Source organism: Pezoporus occidentalis, unplaced genomic scaffold (assembly GCF_034315485.1).
Source record: "Pezoporus occidentalis ecotype Australia unplaced genomic scaffold, CSIRO_AGI_Poc_V1 ctg141, whole genome shotgun sequence".
Lineage (NCBI taxonomy): Eukaryota > Metazoa > Chordata > Aves > Psittaciformes > Psittacidae > Pezoporus > Pezoporus occidentalis.
In genome coordinates, this window is record NW_026913220.1 from 1,677,760 (window position 1) to 1,696,932 (window position 19,173).

The window sequence follows — 19,173 nt, forward strand, 5'->3', positions numbered from 1 at the left end:
CTTACCATAGGAGATTCTGCCTGAATGCTTTCACAGGGAAAAAATGTAAAACCACTATTACTACCTTGTAAGAATTGAAGACTTAGCCCAAATAGAATGAACTCTTCTTATGGAGGTTTATGAAAGAGACTTTTTAATCGTTTTCTTATTAGTAAGATGCTCCATATTTTCATGTTGTGTGGAGATTTCTACTTCTGCATGCATCTCTGATACGAAAAGGTAGAAAAAATTCAGTTCATTCTAGGAAAATCAAGTAAAAATATGATCTATCAACTGAGAGAATCTATACTCTGAAATATGCTGAAAACACTGCATACTGTTGCACAGCTTTTCTTCAGATGTCTCTTTTCCCAGCAACTGATAATATTTATTTATGTAAAATCTTCATCATACTTCATTGGTGTTAACAGACATGGAAAGCGTTGCATAGTATTGTTCTGTCTTCTGCCATTCTGTCCTTCTGTCCTGATATCGGTGGCACATATTTTCTTTTGCAAGTGCTGTGCTTTCCCTGTGCTTATCATCAGGATTTGGAAGCACTCAACAGGTGTTCATATCTTCTCCAAGGCTGCTGTTTATGAGCCTCTATAAATGAATGAATCCCTAGCCACTGGAGAATGGCTTTACAGGTTTTCTGGTCTCTGTGGGAGTAAAAGAAATAACCTATTTTCAGCTTTTTCAGTGTTGGCAAATCTTGGTATTTTTTATATACGCTCATATTTTTCAGTTTGTTAATCTATATATGCAACTGAACACTGAAACTTAAAAACAGAAATATTTATATATTGCATTTCAGAAATAATAAAAATATAGCATTTTTTAGACTTAAGGATTCTTGGTAAGCATTTAATAACAGCAGCACTGTATATTTGTGCACGCTTGAAGTCAGTGTATAGGATTTCAAGATCTGTGTATATATGAAAAATACATACATGCATATACCTAATATATATAAATTAAAAGCAGGCATATGTAAGTAAATATTCTTTTTTGTCATGTTAAGGCAGCTTGATTTTTTTTTCTCATTTAAGCAACTCAGTGCCAGAAAGGCTTGTGTAACATAGCAATATAGTTGCCTTCCTTTGTTTAGAAGCCAATTTTTCTACTGGCAGTGGGTTAGACTTAAGATGAATTTATATAGATAAAAAAGCTTCGCAGCCTTTCAGTTTAAATTAGTTAATGCTAGGCACTTTGGTTTATAGTATATTCCAGAATCTTTCTAGAAGTCAGTCTCACTTTAGTTATGACTGAAAGCCTTTATGAAAACCTTCAGGAAGTCCACTGTAAAAGGATTTGCATGATTAAAGCTAGATATACAGCAAATATGCACTGACTCACAGCCATGCAGTGAAAAATTTAGAATGTGACCTTTCTTTTTATTATTTTATACTCTGGATGCTAAACAAACACTGTTTGGTGCAGTGAATCAAAATATATCAAGGCTCAGATATACGGACAAAGTCTTATTTCCCTGCAGTGTCTTATGAAAATGTTTTAAAAGTCTACTATGATAATTAAATCAAGAGCTTATGAAGGTTACCTTTCTTACCAAAATACTTTAATAGCATAATTGTAGCAGAATTCCTCTTATTGAAAATCCAAGCATTCAGTTTAAAGAATAAAATAGAGAAGCAATACACTGTAAACATTGTAAGTTGCCAACGTAGCATTGAATTATACTAAAAATAATGTGTTTATTAGCAAATCAAAGTATATAAATCATAGAAGTAATTTCTGGGAGGTAGTGATCTCATGCACAAAATACATGTGTTTGCCTCCTCAATCCCTTTATTATTACAGTCATGCATAACAGAGCCTTGTGTTGAAATAGGGCAAGGCAATTTGTTGAAAGAGTAGGCTGACACCAGTTAAGAATTGTTAAAGTCCACTTATATAGGGACATTTGAAATATTTTTATATTACCAAAGCCTGTTATTGTACAAGGAAATAGGAAAGAACTAGCTGTTGGCTGAAATTGGAGGTATTGTTCAGAGAACTCTGTTCTCCTCTCACCCGTTATTGAAGAAGCGAATCACCTATTACCAAGAGAAATGCAATTGGCAGTCTTATCCATCATTGTTTGTACTAGTTCAGAAGCTCTGTTGGTTTACTTGTCTCATGGAGCAATTTGTGATGATAAATTTACAGCCAAAGGGTCAAAGCTTATTTGTAGTTGAAACCTGAAGAAGACTTGTTTTTAGATTTTCCATTCCATTTCTGTTCAATCAATCATTACTTAGAGTTTTCTGTCTGGATCAGAACATGCAGTCTTTAATGAGAAAAAAAATCTTTGGGGGAAATATAGGTTCACCGTAAGCTCTATAAATGATTACTTACTGGTATAAAAATTACCAACTGCAGAAGTATGAAAGCACAGAAGAATGCATTTCTGTTTTCCACAGCAGCATACGTTTATGACACAAATTTGGTGTTGGGTTCTGACAGTGTCTAAATATAGGGCCTTTTCCTCATTCAGAACAAAGCTGCTGGTGTTTCTTTCATGCAGGTTTGCTGTTTCCCCAAGCAGGTGTGCCCTTGTGCAGATACTGGGGAAGCACACGGCTGAGTTACAGAGCAGGTCCTTCAGCATATGCTGGTAGAGCACAGTCAGCAGGTACCCTTGAAGATCTGCGTCTTCAAGTAGTCCTGAAGATGTATCTTGCCCCAAGGGGAGGAAATGGCAGGAGACTGTGGCATGGCTAGGAGAATACTCATGTTACTTGATAGCTAAGCAGAGCATTTAAAAGCAAATATTTGTATCCCAAACTGCCAGAGAAATTGAAATCTCTAGCAGCTGACTTAAAGCTCTGTGACTACTGCTCATACAAATTTATCTCTCTGAATATCCAGTCTTGCTTCTGCCCACAGCTTTTTCTAATATTATAACTCACCCTACATTAGAAATGTCACAGAACTAATCTTCTGTTCCATACTTCTGCTTAAAATATCTGGGTACACTGACATAAATCTGAATGGTTGTGTGCATGTAAGGCATTCCCACCATGATGCTATTTGCTCAGTCGATGGTAGCCATTTTTTGCCAAAATCTGCTTCTTCTGTGAAAAAGGAAGGAAAAAAGGAATGGAAAGGCGAAAGGGTTTATTATCTATTAGAGTGCAGGTCTGCAGAAAATGCTGACTCTTTAGCGATACAGAGAAGTACCTTGCTATACTGCTACTTTTGTTGTAGTTTGGCTTCTTGTTTTTGTGGTTCAGTAGACAAGCTGACTGTGGAGTCCAGAAGTATTTACCAAGCTTACATTGAGATCTATGTCCCAGTGGAGTAGCTGAGTCACCTCCTTAGGTCAGTGACAAGCATCATATATATAAAGTCCCTTTATAAATGCTTTTTCAGAATGAATGAAATACCTCTATATCTGAAAGATTTCAAGTGTTAAATTCAGCTTTAGGAGCTTCCCGGAGTCTTCAGCCCTCATAACTGCTCAGCTCATACCCTACTTCTTGCCTGCTTTACTTAAGGAACATGCATGGCAGCTTCAGTCTTTGGTATGTAGAGATGTCTTCAGAGTACCCTTCCCTCTAAAGCAATCTTTTAATTCAATGTGAATGCAAAACATAGGCTGCCTTGGCATTTAGCCTGACTAAATGAACCATTTACTTGTTTTGAAAAGGTCTGAAAGTCTTTCTGGTAACTGGTGAGAGGATTTATGCTTTTCAAGCTGCTGTAACACATCATATTTTCTGTCATTACTATTGGAAACAAAATTTTATACAAACTTACATGAATGGTGTAAATACCAGTCAGTATAAGCTATTATTAAAGACCAAGTATTATTAGCAAATGATCGTAGTTAAAGGTAACTGTGCTTAAAAGAATAACCCCTAAAGAAGCTTGCTGGGTTTGAAGGTAACATGCAGTGGGTCCCCACTGTTATTTGGTGCTTTCTTCTTCTTTCCTTTCCTTCTTTCCTTTTCATTTTGTTTTGTTTATGGGAGAATCTCAGTGAAGAATTCAGGCAGGTCAGTTTTCTGTGTCTGGGTCATATGTTGTTACCAGGATGAGAAGCCAGTGTTTCATATTAAAACCAGCATTCGCACAACTGCCTGGATGCAGAGCCATGCCTCCAGACCTCCTTTGCCTCCCACACAAATCCAATGAGCCAGCCTGGTACAGGAGTGTGCACTCAAATTCCAAGGGTGCACAACTATTGGTGTGGAGGCTTTATGTCTCCTTTTGTAGTCTGCATGAGAAAGAAGATTTGTCTACAAAAATGCCAAACAGCTGTCTTTCATCCTGAAGATGTGGAAGAAAGGGTCCTCCTGCCACATGCCAGTACCGTTACAGCCTTCTGTGAAAGTGCTTACCATAGGGTAAGGTATTTTGCTATGGCTAACTGAAAGGATAATTATATATTTCAACTTCTATATATATCTCTGTCCCTAGTTTGTCTTAAATAATCAAGGACTGTATTGTTACTGTATTTCTTCAGACAGCTTTTTGTCAATGACTTCTCATTGCTCCTCTGTTAGCAGACAGATACTATGGAGTACCCATCACACTAGCAATTATCAATAAGAGGATTATTTTATGAATTGGCAAGGATTTTGTATTGCCACCTGTGCCTGAAGTATATCAGAGAAAATGCTCTTTTCTCACTTTTTCTCTCAACATGAAAGTTTAGTGTTTCCATTAATTTGTAATGCCTCTAAGATTACAGTATCTTCACAAAATTAATATATTTACTGCTACAGGATGTTGTGTAGTTTAATAGAAAACATATGATTACGCTATGGTGTCCTGATGAAGAAGCAAATGTATGTTGTGGTAAGCTATCTTCTCTTTTTGTGATCTTTTCCTGCTGCTTTGCTAAGTTAAGTAATTTGTCATACATGTCTCAGTCAAATTAGTAAGATATTCAAGGTCATAAATGTTCAGTTAAAGCACAATTTAAAAAAAATAGGAAATACTGTGGCTTTTATTGTTATTTTACTTTATTTTATTACACATTCTGGTTACAGTTCCTTGTTCCTTTTTTTTTCCTTACTATTTTAGTTTAGAGAGCCTGTATTGAAAAATTCAGGTAAGGTGAGAAATTCATCTAATACGATAGCAAAAGGATTCAGGTTTACTGTTTCGTATTAATTTGCTAAAGGGAAAAACTCATTTTGTAAGATGTTTGCTATTATCAATCCTGAAGTCTCTGGCTATTACCTTGGTTGCTTTTTTGTTTGTTTGTTTTTAATTCTCCTTTTCATACATCAACATGGATACTGAAAATCCATTACTAGATCCACCATTGCATATGGACAAACTTGTATTGAAATCAAGTCCTGGGCAGTTGCTATTTTTGTATTATGCCCTTCTTGTTAGGGTGTAATTTAGGGTAGATGGCAAACTTAAAAGTAAGTTATAAGTATTGCATAACACTGTGGAACTGTCAGTGCTCATTTCACAAGCCCCTTTGGCTGTAAGTGGTGATATCTGAAATTAAAAGTAACTGTCATTTTGATGCATAAGTAAATGCGTCTTGCAATAGAAACAATATAATCAGAATTTGAAATAAAATATCTTATTTTTAAATAAGGAAGTCCTCAACTGGAATTAACTAGCACTAGTCAATTCATACAAACAACTCATTTACTTTCATGGTATACTTTAATTCTGGACTGTTTGGCTAACAAGAATAAAAAGAAAAACAAAAACCCCACAAAACCAGACAAATACACTCATCCCCCCCCCCCCCCCCCCAAAAAAAAAAAAAAAGTGATTGGAGATACGCGAGGAACAGATGTGGAAAGTAAGAAGATGCTCACTTTTGCACTTGACAAGTAAAAGTGCAGCCTAAGCCTGTTGGTGAGAAACCTGCACTGTATTGCTTAGCTTATTATAGGGCATCTTATGATATGCTTCAGAGATTTCTATTTTCAAAACTTGCATCTACATATACTACCCAGAACCCTGGGAATCTGAATCTATGTTTTGAGTCCCCAGGCTGTTATCACTAGACAGGCAATGTTAGTGCAGATTTCAGATACATCGATACTTTCAGGCACTGCCTAATTTTTGGCTAACAAGGCAAGGGCATGTCTTTTGCTGATGTAACATTGTTCTCTTTTACATAACTTGCACGAGGATCTGTATTTGCAGGTACAATCTGAAATGTTGTGAACCACTCACATTTAATGATAGTTATTTGGTTACATAGATTAAAATCAGTCTTAATTTACTAAGAATACTCATGCAGTTTTGGTGAGCTAATGATACTGCAGCAGTTCAGACTCAGAGATTTGGAGTCCTTATTTTTTTTGAGAGTAGGTAATGGGCAGATCTTCATGCTACCCATTCTCAGGGCAGACATTCATCTGCTATTAGATGTGCATATGCCTTTCAAGCCTTTAAGTGTCCAACCATTTGTCACACATAGGTTGGACTGTTGCAGTGCTGTATGTGGCAACATCTTGCTCTGTTTCTATAAAAATACTTGTTGCTGTTACTACTACTGGCTTCTGAGTCAAAAAATGGAAGATTGTTTTCAAGAGCTTGCTAGGAAGCACTGAACAAGTTTGTTCAATTTCGTGGAGCAAAAGGCATCTCTGACAGTGACTACCCTTTTCGCTCCGAGCACATGAATGCATGCATTCAGCACTTGTATTGAACTGTCTGTTCCTGACAAATGTTAGGAGAACTCAACACCCTTTCTTACATAGGGTACTGCAAAAGGTTTTAGTTGTTAAACAAGAATTTTGTAACGGAGTCATAGAGAAATCTGTCGTCTTTAGTACTTTAGCATATATAGAGAAAAATCTTCACCTATGAACAAACCAGAAACCCAGGATATATATGGCCATCTCTTACCTGGAAAAATTGTAAAGATGTTGGAAACTCATGCAGTGAAAGAGGTATGGTCCCAGGAGTATGTGGCACTCTGCTTTTAGATTTACATATCTGCGTGCAAGGTGCTGTTTAGCATGCAGAGTACTAGATATGACTCTAAAACCTCTGAATGGGAAGGTATTCATTTGTACAAAAGATGTTTTTCCTTGGGACAAAGTACCATTCAATGAAGGTATACAAGCTGGAGATTCCTTCAAGTATCAGAAGGTAGATAGAAGGCTGAATGTTATCTGAGAAAGCTTGGAACTAGTAGCTTTAAATCTTCCTACTTCAAGGTGGACTGCATCTCGGTGTATTTGTTTCCTTAGCAATGAGAGGGAGGATACTGGTGGGAGCTCATAAATATCACAGTGCACAGTATCTGATTGATTGGCTAGAATAAACATTAAGTGCTGGGTGAAGAGAAACTTTTTTAGAAGTAGACTGTTTTATAACTATATTTTAAATGTTTCATCAAATGCCTAAAGCAAAAGATAGCAATTTTTTTTTTTTATTCAGGATATTTATTTGCTGAAATAAATGAATAATTTATTTACTTGCTATCTTGGTTGTATGTCTCCTTTCTGTGGATCCTTGTCAGGATGTACTTCAAATGGATATTTTTAGAGAGCAATGTTGGTCTTGGGGAGTAATTGAAGCATAGCAGTAGGTGAGTTACATGTCCCTGTAGTTGGCCTTTGGACCTTTTGAATGTCAGTTTTTACAGTAATTTCGTTACTTGAAAACTGTGGTGATTAAGTGTTCACATCTTTTATCCCAGAAAATCAGTTGCCATCTTTGCCTTGGTCAGTCAGGAATACTGCAAGCCTTACTATGTTGTGTTCAGCTGTCTTTGTGCTATACATAAAACAAGTACAGGGTAATTTTTTTTTCGTCTGACCTTCCTTCAGTCTGGTTTTGTCTCTACTTTTGTTAATGTAGATCAGGTAGTAAGACTCAAAGGAGTCTAAATGCACGCATTCTAAGTATGTTATGGGTATTTGTCTAATTATTTTGTATGTTTATTTTGATGGTGACTTGTGTCCACATGTGTATGTGTATTTATTTGCACGCCTGCATGTAATTGTTAATCTACCTTCCAGAGTTTGCTTCTAAAATGTTGGACCTGATTCTCAAACTTGTACAATTATTTCACTTTAAAAGACTTGTGGCAAATACAGATAAGTGAAGGAACTAATGCAGTCCAAGAGTACTTTAGTATTGAGTGGTCTAAATGAACAGGCTGATGAAATAATGAAAAGCAAGTACTTCAATAGCAAAAAATCTCAGGGATGCCTTTGACTAGTTATACCAGTTAGAGCATATTTAATTACAGAAGTATCTCATATGAAATAAATATTTAGTAAAATTTATCTATAAAAGCATCCTGAAATGAAAACAAAATCATACAAAAAGAGTACAGGGAAACATCTTTCATTGCTGTATATTGGTATAAGTTAACTGACTTTAGCTGATTGTCTCAATTGATGTTTAATGAACTTAATCTCTAAGCAAATCGAATCGCTCTCTGAGATACTTAAAAATAGAGTTAATGGCTTGACTTCCTGCATCAGAGCATGAAAATGTTGTTCTGGATGTTTTAAGTAGTCAGGTGGAAGTGTATGTAAAAAAGGAATCTATTTCTAATAAAATACAAGGGTTACTTAATTTTGCACTGGTAGAGGACCTAAAGAGTTTGAGAGTATGATCTTTAGATTGAATGCTCTATGTGCCAGGGTCTCTATAGACAAGATATTTTCTGAGAATATTACAAGCTTTTCAAAAAACATAATATTGCAGAAAAAAGTCTAGGAAATGGATCTTGAAACAACCCTTCTCAGAAACCGAACTGTTATAATCCAAGTTTGAACAATTTAATTAATATAAGTCACTTGATATTCTAGTTTATTTTATTCAGTGTTGTAATGACTTCATAACATTTGATAGCAATAAATTAAATAATAATGGACACATGAAAGCAAACTATATACTCCCTTGGCTTGTAAGAAGTTTGTGGCATACATGTTTCTGTAGAAAATGCATTGCTGAAATTCTAGGTATTATAGTTACTGATGTAGTAATCCTCTAATTAAAAGATTGTTTTTTTCAGAATAAATGAAATTCACAGACACAAAATGGTGACCTCAGTTGAATTTTTACATGAGTTTCATACCTAAATAGATTTCATTATGCTGTGAATAGATATAAAAATGGATATGAAAGCTGATATAAACCCACAATACTAGAATAGCATTATAAGGCTTATTATGTAAAGACTCATCCCTGTTCCCCTGACTTTCAGAAGTCAGGTGTGTGGTTGAACACTTAACCTACTTGCAAAGATACTGCCATGGGATGTGCTAGTCATGAGGTGGTTTGTATAAAGCCACTATCGAAATATTTAACAAGAGCTCTAGCTACATATAGAATTTTGTATATGCAAATTATGGCCACTTTTGGAAGCAAGTCTAGAAGATTCACCTGAGTTTTTCTCAGTCCTGTGACAGATAAAATATATTTTAACATATTTTCTAATGGTGCTCCCTCTTTTTCATAGAGATGCAGGCAGAAATCTGGGTCAATAGGTCTGGTTTTTCCTAATATTAGCTAACCTTCATGCCATTCATCTCATGCATGACCCTGTTGAAGCCATCTCGCAGCATGGGCTATTAGTATATTTTGTTAACATTTTCCTATATCTTTATGCTTGTGCCATTAATGAAAATATTAAATCCCATCTATCCCTGAGCTGGTTATTAAGGAATCCTCCTTGTATTGCTAGTACTCTTTTCAGCTTTCCCCACTATAATTTGCCTTTTTTGTTCTAATGAGGCTTAGTTCTCTCCTTCTTAAATAAGATTTTCCTACTAACCAGTGCTATATGAATTTGCTTTACCACACTTCCTTTTTCCTTTATATTATTTTTTACTTTGATTAGTTTTATATGTAAAATGGAACAATTAAGATAGAGGAAAATTATAAAGCACATCACATATCATGAACTAGGTGTGTTACAGTGATTAGATTAAACCTAAAAAGATGTTGAATAAAACTTGAGATTTAAATGAAATAAAATGTTAATAGAACAAATCTGTGACATACAAGAGCATAATCATAAAAACCTACCCGACACATAGGATAAATCAAACGCAAAAACAAGAATTGTACAATGCCTTTGAATGATTAGCTGCATTTTCTTACAGAACTCAAGAATAATTTTAATACGTTTTCCAACTGTTTGTTTTTCCTTACAGTACTTGGGATGTATAGAAGTCTTACGCTCAATGAGATCTCTTGACTTCAATACTAGAACACAGATTGCAAGGTAAGGTTCTGTGCAAGTATGTTTTTTAAAGTAAATTCTGAATTGTGTCTCCAAAGTGGAAAGGCCAGGAAGGTGGCAAAACACACAGTAAATTTTTGGATACAGTAAGTCCACTTTTAAGTTTTGCCTTTACAGGTAAATCTCTTGCCTGGTACTAATGTAGCTCCAACAGGGCTTTAAGGATATTTAGTTCATGTGCCAGGTCATTTCATGTGCCAGGAACTGCTTTAGAAAATTTTTGCCTGTTTGTTATGCTGAATAATGCTCATATCTGGGTACCAATTTCATGACATTTAAGCCAGTGAGGATCTGAATAGGCTTAAAATCTACAGTGTATTTGTCAAAATTAGTCTAGGGAGCTGCTTTGCAGCTACATGTTTATAGGTTTTTATACTAATTTCTTAAAAAATGATGTCAGATTACAGAGTGGCTGTACAAAAGATTTCGGTGAAAATGTATCACAAGAATGGTACCAGAGATGAAAGAATGTTGTCTTTACCAGCCTGTGTGTAAGAAACAATAAGTTTGTATTAGGTTCTTATTTCAATTCTTACATCAATTCTGTCATGGTATTTTTTAGGAGCAGAATGTAAGTACAGCACTGTCTTAAGAAGTGTTCATAAATCATTTTTTTATTCTAGACTATTTTGTGAGAACTGTAGGAAATAGTGTTTTGCAGGCATTTTCACTTGAAAGGCTGAACTCGTTGATTTCAGAGGAAGCACTGATGTCTTCTAGCAACTGGAGCCCATGTTTTCAAATTCTATCATCAAAATAATGAAGTAATGCTTTCCAAAGGAACACATAGAAAGAGTTACAACTGGATATATTGCTTGAATTTCACCTCTTTGTAGCATGTTAAAGTTGCTGGTAGTCTATCCTATACCTTTTGTCATACCATAGAGAGCTAAATATTTCTTTTGTTAAATGAGAAAAATGACTAATTTTTAGGCTTGGAGGCCAATTGTACAGTCTATATGCATTGACTTAGAGTTACACTTGCATACAGCAGCTTTGAACTTGGACCCGTAATTCTTCGCACAGTGTTAATCATTAATTTGTCAAGGTACTGCATTGATGAGGGGCATAAAAGCACAGGGAAAGGTAAATTACAAAATTCTGGTTTTCAGGCAATGTAGGCAATAGAGGCATTTTCCTACTGTACTTTTGTAAAACTCACCATGTACGTTTCTGCGGTATTTGCAGCAGTGACCTTTTAAAATGATTTCATGTCTAAGAAGACTTGTAGTCTCAATGGAGCTGGCACATTTGTGTTTACTGCTGGAAGTTAAATGATACTGGCTTATGAAACACTTGTGATAGTTACTGTTTTGGTATTGTATACCTGAAGGTGAACTAAACTCCACTTTATTTTTCTGCACAGTCTGTTTCACTACATGTTTTCATTGGAATAGTGTTGCACTTTTTTATTATCTAGCTTAAAGGCACAAATATGCCATTAATACTTAAGCATATTTGCTGATTTAAATCAATATGATCTGCATAAAATATCTTTGTCTTACAGTTCTTTCAATATAAAGATTATTCTTGGCTTTTACTGTGAAACAGACTTGGAATTATCTCTTTCTCTGTTGAAGTTATAACATATTTAACTATATGGTGGGCATTTTCTTGGCTTATCTTCCTCTGACCACATCTAGAGCACAGGGTATTTCTTCAAGCCATATCTTCCTGTTTTAGTTGTTATTTTACATTTGCAATTTTCTGTTTATCATTAAACAATAAAGACTCGTAATTCTGATTGTGCAGTTCCTCATCTAAAACTTCTTATGGAAGTAGGAGTTTTTAGGTGGCTTTTGAATCAGGATTTATCATTTTAATCTACATTTCATTAATGCATCTGGCTCTAGAAAAGCCCATGTAATGTTTTAAGTACCCACATGCTTTGTCATGTAGCATTTCTCATATAAACCTATGCTTTACTAAGAAAATATTATGAAGGAATTATTAAAATTCACACTTGCTGATTAACTTGCTCGTGTGCATTAAGAAATGTAACTTGGGCCTCAAGGTATGTACTGAATTAACAAGGCTGATGTTCTGAAATTACAGGCACCAATTCCCTAAGAGGACATCTGGCACCAAATGATCTGTGCAGTCCTGTGATTAAAAATAAAATAAAAGCATCTGAATGTTACATTTGTATCTCCTGTGTCATACATTTATACTTAGGTATGTCCATTGATGATTTCTATGCAGGCTGCTACCAGTAAGAAAACTGCCCTTGTAACCTGACAGCTCATGATGGAGTGTGTCTGAGGCTTGGGTCTGTAGATCTAGTAATGTTAGCTGGTACTGCTCCAGCTGAGGAGCCTAGGTTCATAGCTGCCATAGAAGCATGTCTGTGTGTGAGGCTGTGTACACTTCTCTGTTCTCTTTACTGTAACTGGAGAAACAGATGTAAGGCAGCTCTGGTCCTTTTCTGACCCATAACTTTATAAATTGGTCCTACTGCATGTGCCACACCTGTTTATTCTATTACTTTTTCCAAGACCTTGCAAAACCAGTCAGAAGAAAGTGATCTGGCTTGCGCCATTGTGACTTCTTGTATTACGCAGTATTTATGAGGTGTGATTAAAGAACGGAAAAGATGAGCCAAGTTACGTGATTTAGCGTGGAAGCCTGGATGTATCTCTTTCTAATAAGCATGCATCCTGCTTGACATGTACAAAACACTTCCTTTCTAGTACTGCATCGCATCCCTGTCCCTCTTGCTTTTTTACCCTCACTTTTCCTCCATGCTACAGACCTCAAATGTAGGAAGTCAGCAATTAGGAATCCTACATTTCCCTTTTGTATGTTTTCTGGTTATCGCATATGTCACTTTATGTCTCTGCTAGCACTGAGGAAGAAAAAAAAAGTAAGATGAGAAGCACCAGTTCCTAAAAGAAAAAAACAATTGTGGCTCAGTCATGGGAGAGTGAGATATGTAGACTCTGGCTCTGCTGTAGACTTTGGGCATTATTTTGGAGAAGCCATTATCCCCGTAACAGACAACTCCATGATTAAATGAATTAGTGCTTGTAAAGAGCACTTACATTGTTGGGTCAACGTTTAGAAATTACTTAAAAATTAGTCTCAGATTTCCAGTTATCTGGTGAATTAGACACCCATTTTAAATAAGAAGTTACTGGGAAAAGATTGTCCAGGTATTTTGAAGGACTTTGAAAATCACAGCTGTTAGAATTAATACATTAGGAAAGCATATACACTAGTATGTATATGCTTTATACACATAAACGCATACCCATATACACACACATATGCATATATGTGTATACACACATATACACCAGTGTGTATGCATGGGTTAGTCTGAGAAAACTGTGACTTCAACTCCAGGAACCAGATTGAAGGCCCAGTGTATACAGTTTGGTCAGTGCTCTTTTCTTCCTTGACATAGTCATGTGAAAAATCAGTCTGTACCATCTAATATGGCTGTACCTGGCCTGTAACTTTGTTTGTTTTGTTTTGGGGGGGATTGTGTGTTGGTTGGTTTTGGTTGTTTGGGTTTTGCTTGTTTGTTTGTTTTTGTTTTTGTGTTCTTTTTAAATAAAAATGTCAAAACTCGAAGCAATACATTTATCTTGGTGTGAAAGCAATGAGCAAGCACTTTCACTTGCCATACTCTTCATTAGGTCTTAACAACTTCGGTGGTGCCTGACAAAAAGTGTTTTCCTAATTTTGGATCTGAGTTAAAGTTAACAGCTATGTATGATTTATAACAGATTTTTCCCTTTATCACTACACATTTGAGGTCTCAAGATTCTTTTACTACAGGATAAATAGGAGAACTAAAGTAGTATTAATCAGTTGTATTAATTTTTTTCTATAATGAGTGTAATGTCATGTGAATTCTTAACTAAATAAATGGATGTGCACACAAGGATAAGCAGTTATGTATAATGATAAATAAAAGCCAGCTGAATCTACATGTTGCATTGTTGATTATCCAGTGATAATTCTTGTAACACATGTGAAGTCAAGATGACTTTCTTGGGCAGCAAGATGAACAGAAGCATTTCATTTTCAACATAGTGGAGGAACAGGAGGACTGGAAGGCAAGACTACTGAGCTAACATCAGGTGGCAAGTGGTCCTAAGTTCATCTGAAACCTACCATCATTGTCACAGAAAGGGGCCACTCTTAAGCTTGTGTCCAGGCCCTTTATGCCGTCAGGCTGTGTGTAAACAGACAAACAAAATCAGGTAAAATTCTTTTGCAATGCATGCAGTGCTTGCAGTTCATATAATAATATGCTTGTATGCTTATTATTAGATCTGTTCTAGTGTAATGTGATTTCACTGCTGTGTTGTATTCATGAGTAGTTATGTGCTGGTTTGAATTAGAATAATGTTGCATGCCCTGTTTGTCGTACTGCAATGTCTGGACTACAAGTCTGCATGTTTGCTGTTATTTAATTGAATGCAATCAGTTTACTGCATGCGGTTTCAGAAGGTGACACCTCCCTTTGCTGAGTAAAACATGATATTGCATGATGTGCTAATAAGAAGTAAATCAGAGGACTGAGACGCTTCATATAATCAGTGGACCTGAATCCAAACTCTGACCCCAGTCCTCCCCATGAACTCTTTTGAGCTGAACAACTTGAATGAGATTCCTCTCCAAATCTGAGGCCTGAACTTTTATGCCAGTATCCCAAGCTTCTGGAGGGGAGGTGGCAGAAGTGCAGATTTTAGAGCTGGGTTTGCGTTCAATGGTAAACATTATGAATGAAGTTCAGTTTATGTAGTGTTTCTTTCAACCATATCTCTATTCTTTGCAGAGATTCACTGTCAGCAAGCATCTCTGAAAAAAAAAGGATGGAAGACATGGAAAAGGAAGAATGTTTGTGATTTTTGAGTGTGGATAGGTAGCGTGTAATCTGCAGTGAATTCTTCATTCAGTCTCCTTAACATGCTCTCTTGCTTGGAAAGTGAGTATGGTTCACCCCTGCTTTCAGCTGCATGGACTCCGGATGCGGGTGGTGCTTAGGGAGTGGCCGAACATACATAGTTGCACTGCAGTCTGGATACACAGTTGTGTGCTGGACGAGAATCCTCTTTCCTTGTACACAGTTACTTCAGGACCAAAGCTCTGGGAAGTGTAAGGCACTGGCTACTGCTTAGTTCACTAGGAAGCAGGACTCTCAGAAGTGGATGGGGATGTCCTTATAATTCATATGGTACACCTCTAAATGAGGTAATGACAGCTATAGTGCCTGATACTGACAGAATAATTTCCATTTGCTAATTTAACTGTCATTATCATAGGAATAGGTTAGAATAAATAGGATTTTGTGTGCTTGGCATTGAAACCTTTCATTTTCAATGTGGTATTAGTGGAGAAAATGTTAGCTAGTGTCTGGATTAGTTTAACTAATGTATGGAATGCAAAACCTGAGTGAGTAATTAATTGAGCTCTCACAATCCACTTGCCTTCACGAGAAAGCAAAGAAAGAGCCTTGCAGAGGATTGGGAAGGTGGAGAGTTGAAATCCAAATGGTCAGGGAGGCAGCTATGGGTATAGCTGTACTCTGTTCTTTCAGAAAGCTGGTGACTTCACATGGTAGTGCAGAAGCAGAAATTAACATCTTTTAAATGCAAATCACAATTCAAAGTTAACAACTGCCTAGCACCTTGGAAACAGAGACACTTTAAAGTTCTTCTGCCAGCAGCACCTAGCAGCTTGATTACAGAGAGAAATGATAGTATAGGAAATATGAGTGTCTTTTATATGACATGTCCAGTCACATCAGAGTCCACCACTGGATGATCCTTTTCAGCAGATACAGCTTGTATATTTACAAAATGGGATTATTCAAAAGGACAGTGGTAGAATTTTAATTCTCTAATGAAAAAAGAGTTTTGTAAGATGCCTATCTCCAAAGTCCTGCTTTCACATGAAGCTAGTTAGTGATTAGAGACAATATATTCATTAGATCAAGGTTTTTCATTTTATTGTTCTAAAGGCTTCCTATGCCTTCCTTTGAAATACCTGCTATGGGCTACTCTTTGAGAGAGAAGATGCTAGTAAATGACCTGAGACTGGATCCAGTTTTGAGGTTACTATGACCCTCATTTAGCAGCAGAAGAGAGTGTTCATTTCTCTCTCTCCATCTCCCTCACTACTACTAGGATAAAAAGCTAGAGAGCAGGCTGAATGGAAAAAAAATCTGAAGGTCACACAAGAAGTTAAAGGACTGAGCTACCTAACAGATCCAAACCTCCAAGTGCGCTTCTCTTTTATTTTCTTTTGTGTGTGATTGACCTTGTTCTTGACAAGTGGAGGTTTGTGCATAAAAAAAAACTTTTGTAGGCATTCAACACCAAGGTTTTCTATACCCCCACTTTATGTTTATAAAAGCTGCAATCAATACTTTAAAAGGTTTCCTCTTTTGTGCAGGAGTATAAGAATGACTACCATTGAATTGACTGCATATTACAGATCTAGTAGCATGTGATATACTCTGTTCCAGTTGCCAAAGCCCACCCTTTTTCTGTATAGTTTACTCAATAAACCGAAAATGAAGTTGGCCAGATTAATTTCATTTTCTGCTTGTAGATTTTCTACATGTGAAGAAACTCCATTTCAAGAAACAAAATGAGGAGCTGAGCGAAGAAAAGTACTCGTTGTCTCCTCACTGTACGAATGACAACAGCTTGCGTGCCGTATCTGCCAACATTGCCTTATTCCACAGACCTTTTCTTCCAGGTGTTACATCACTCGTGCTGTCAGGATGGGCTTCACTTTGGTCAGGCTAGTGTGACAAATGTCATTGCTTGGTCTTTGCACCACTCCCTTGGGGGCTCCACTGCCAGGGTGTGGCCTGCACAGTAGTCTGAATTCATGGCAATAGGCACATTCCATGCCACACAGCTTCCCCTTCCTGTCCATACTCTCTGTTCTGTTTTCCTTAGCTACTTCTCTAGCTTAATATATTCCAGACATGGCTGATTTGCCAGTTTGTGTTTAAACCTCAGTAAAAGGTAATATACTGGCTCAGTCTTCAGAGCCTGTGAATGTCCCCTGTGCTATTCAAGACAGTAGACACTCATTTTGCCTGTTTTGCAAATGAACAAGAATATTTCAAGTATTAAATGGATTTCTGAAAATGTATTTTTGGCCTCCATTTTTTTTTCTTTTTCAGAAACAATTTATTTTTATATTTTGTATAGACTTTGCTTCTTGTCAGCAAATACTGACACAACACTTGGTAATGATTTATAAATTATTAATAAAAAAATGGCAAGAATATACTACTGTGAAAAATTAGCTAGAAGCCTTCTGTACAATTCTTGTAAGCATATACTTTCATTCAAAAAGTCAATCTTTTGGTGCCTGTTTTTTTAACCTGTGAAGTCCTACACTTTGGAGGTGGCAAAGATAAACTTGAGAGCTGTAGAATAGTAGAAAATACTAATGAGAGAATTTTGGTAGGTTTTCAGTACTGTCATACAAAACATTTCAGAATAAAAACTAGTCACAGTGTCCTATCTCAATATTGGAGATGGCTATACTTTTTCCAAATATCTTGAGAAAATATGTGCAATTTTGTGCCTGTCATTTCCCTGAAATATGAGACAGAATTCTGTCTTTTAATCAATTAAATCTTACTAATTAGAACTAGCAACAACAAAACCTAGCATCACAGCCAAAAAATATGTTTGAAACCACAAGAAAGGAGGGTATTTTCATGTGATGGTGTTTCATAGAGGAGCAGATTTGAGCTTCCTGAGTGGGCTACTTTATATAACAGAGTAAAATATGACTAAAGTTATGAAAAATATCAGGGCATTAGCCTTTTGAATGGAACAAAATACCAATGTAAAATATCTTTTTTCTCTGTCTCAGAAAGATGTCAAGTCACTTTAAAGGAGAATAGGTCAGCCTCAGAAAATGTATATTGGTAATTTTTTACTGGATATATTTGCATGCTGAAATTATATTCAAAATACACAACATGTTTTGTGCCAAGAAAATGACTCCACAGTGCGGCCATCTGCAAAGCAGAAAATACTCTTGGACAGATTTGGAACTCAGCTTGTGGTCCCTACTGCAGACAGCACAGTAGCTAATTTTACAAGAAATCAAGACAACTCTACACTGGTATTTTTTCTGAGCCTAGCTAATGAAATGGCATGAGGCTTAGAAAGGTGTAATGTGTGTTTATGTCAAATAACTTACACATTGATAAGGAAGCCAATGTGGCCACATGCAACTTTTCCGAACTCTATGCAACTGTTTAGCCATGCTGGTACAGCTAGAAGTTCTGCTTTTGCCTTCCTTAGACAAGCATTTGCATGCACATGTCAAGTGCAGTATTCTCAACCTAGTAGCAATATCTGTTTCAGCTTACATCTGCCCAGTGCTACTTGGCCATGCAAGCTAGAAAGAAGCCTTTAGGATGTCTTTTCCACATCACCAGTCTATATGTGTAAGATCCCCAAATGATCTATAACATTCTGAACAAAATGATCTGCAAATCTTCCCTTGGAAAAAGTGCTGTGGCCTATCAGTGTGGTGGCAGATATACATCCATCCTTTTTGTTTTCATCAGATACTTTTTTAAGACTCCTTAACTCCCATATGGGAAAAGTACTTTGCCTTTTGTTGCAGGTACACAAACAGTTGGTGCCAGGTCGCTCTGACCTCGCTTAGGCAGAGTTGCTCTATGAATATCTTTTCTAAGTTCCCATAATTTGCACCATAAGCATTGTTAACTTAAACCTTGTGGTTGCTTGAGTACTTTTAGTATTCACAGAATTTCAAAAAATGAAGTTAAAAGAATCGTCAAGTTCAAACTCAGATATCCTGCCTCATCTGACATGTATTTCAACAAGCTGTCACCTTTATCAGGTCCTTCTCCCTGCTTCCAGTCATCCTGCAGAATTTGGGAGTACTGAGTTTGGTAAATCTGAGATATTTTACGAAGTGGAAGACAGGCAATTGGAAAATCTACCGCACTTTGTTACTGAGTGAGAGTATATACA

The 19,173-nt window shown here is 36.4% G+C and overlaps 1 protein-coding gene across 13 annotated transcripts in view; it reads left to right on the plus strand.

Moving 5' to 3' along the window:
• SHC3 (SHC adaptor protein 3) overlaps positions 1 to 19,173 on the plus strand; it is a 90,616-nt gene that overhangs the window by 39,647 nt on the left and 31,796 nt on the right. For all 13 annotated transcript variants that reach the window (XM_062609843.1, XM_062609844.1, XM_062609846.1 and 10 more), the window contains one exon: positions 10,089 to 10,159. In XM_062609843.1, coding sequence (XP_062465827.1) covers positions 10,089 to 10,159 — 71 coding nt within the window. The remainder of the gene's footprint in view (positions 1 to 10,088; positions 10,160 to 19,173) is intronic.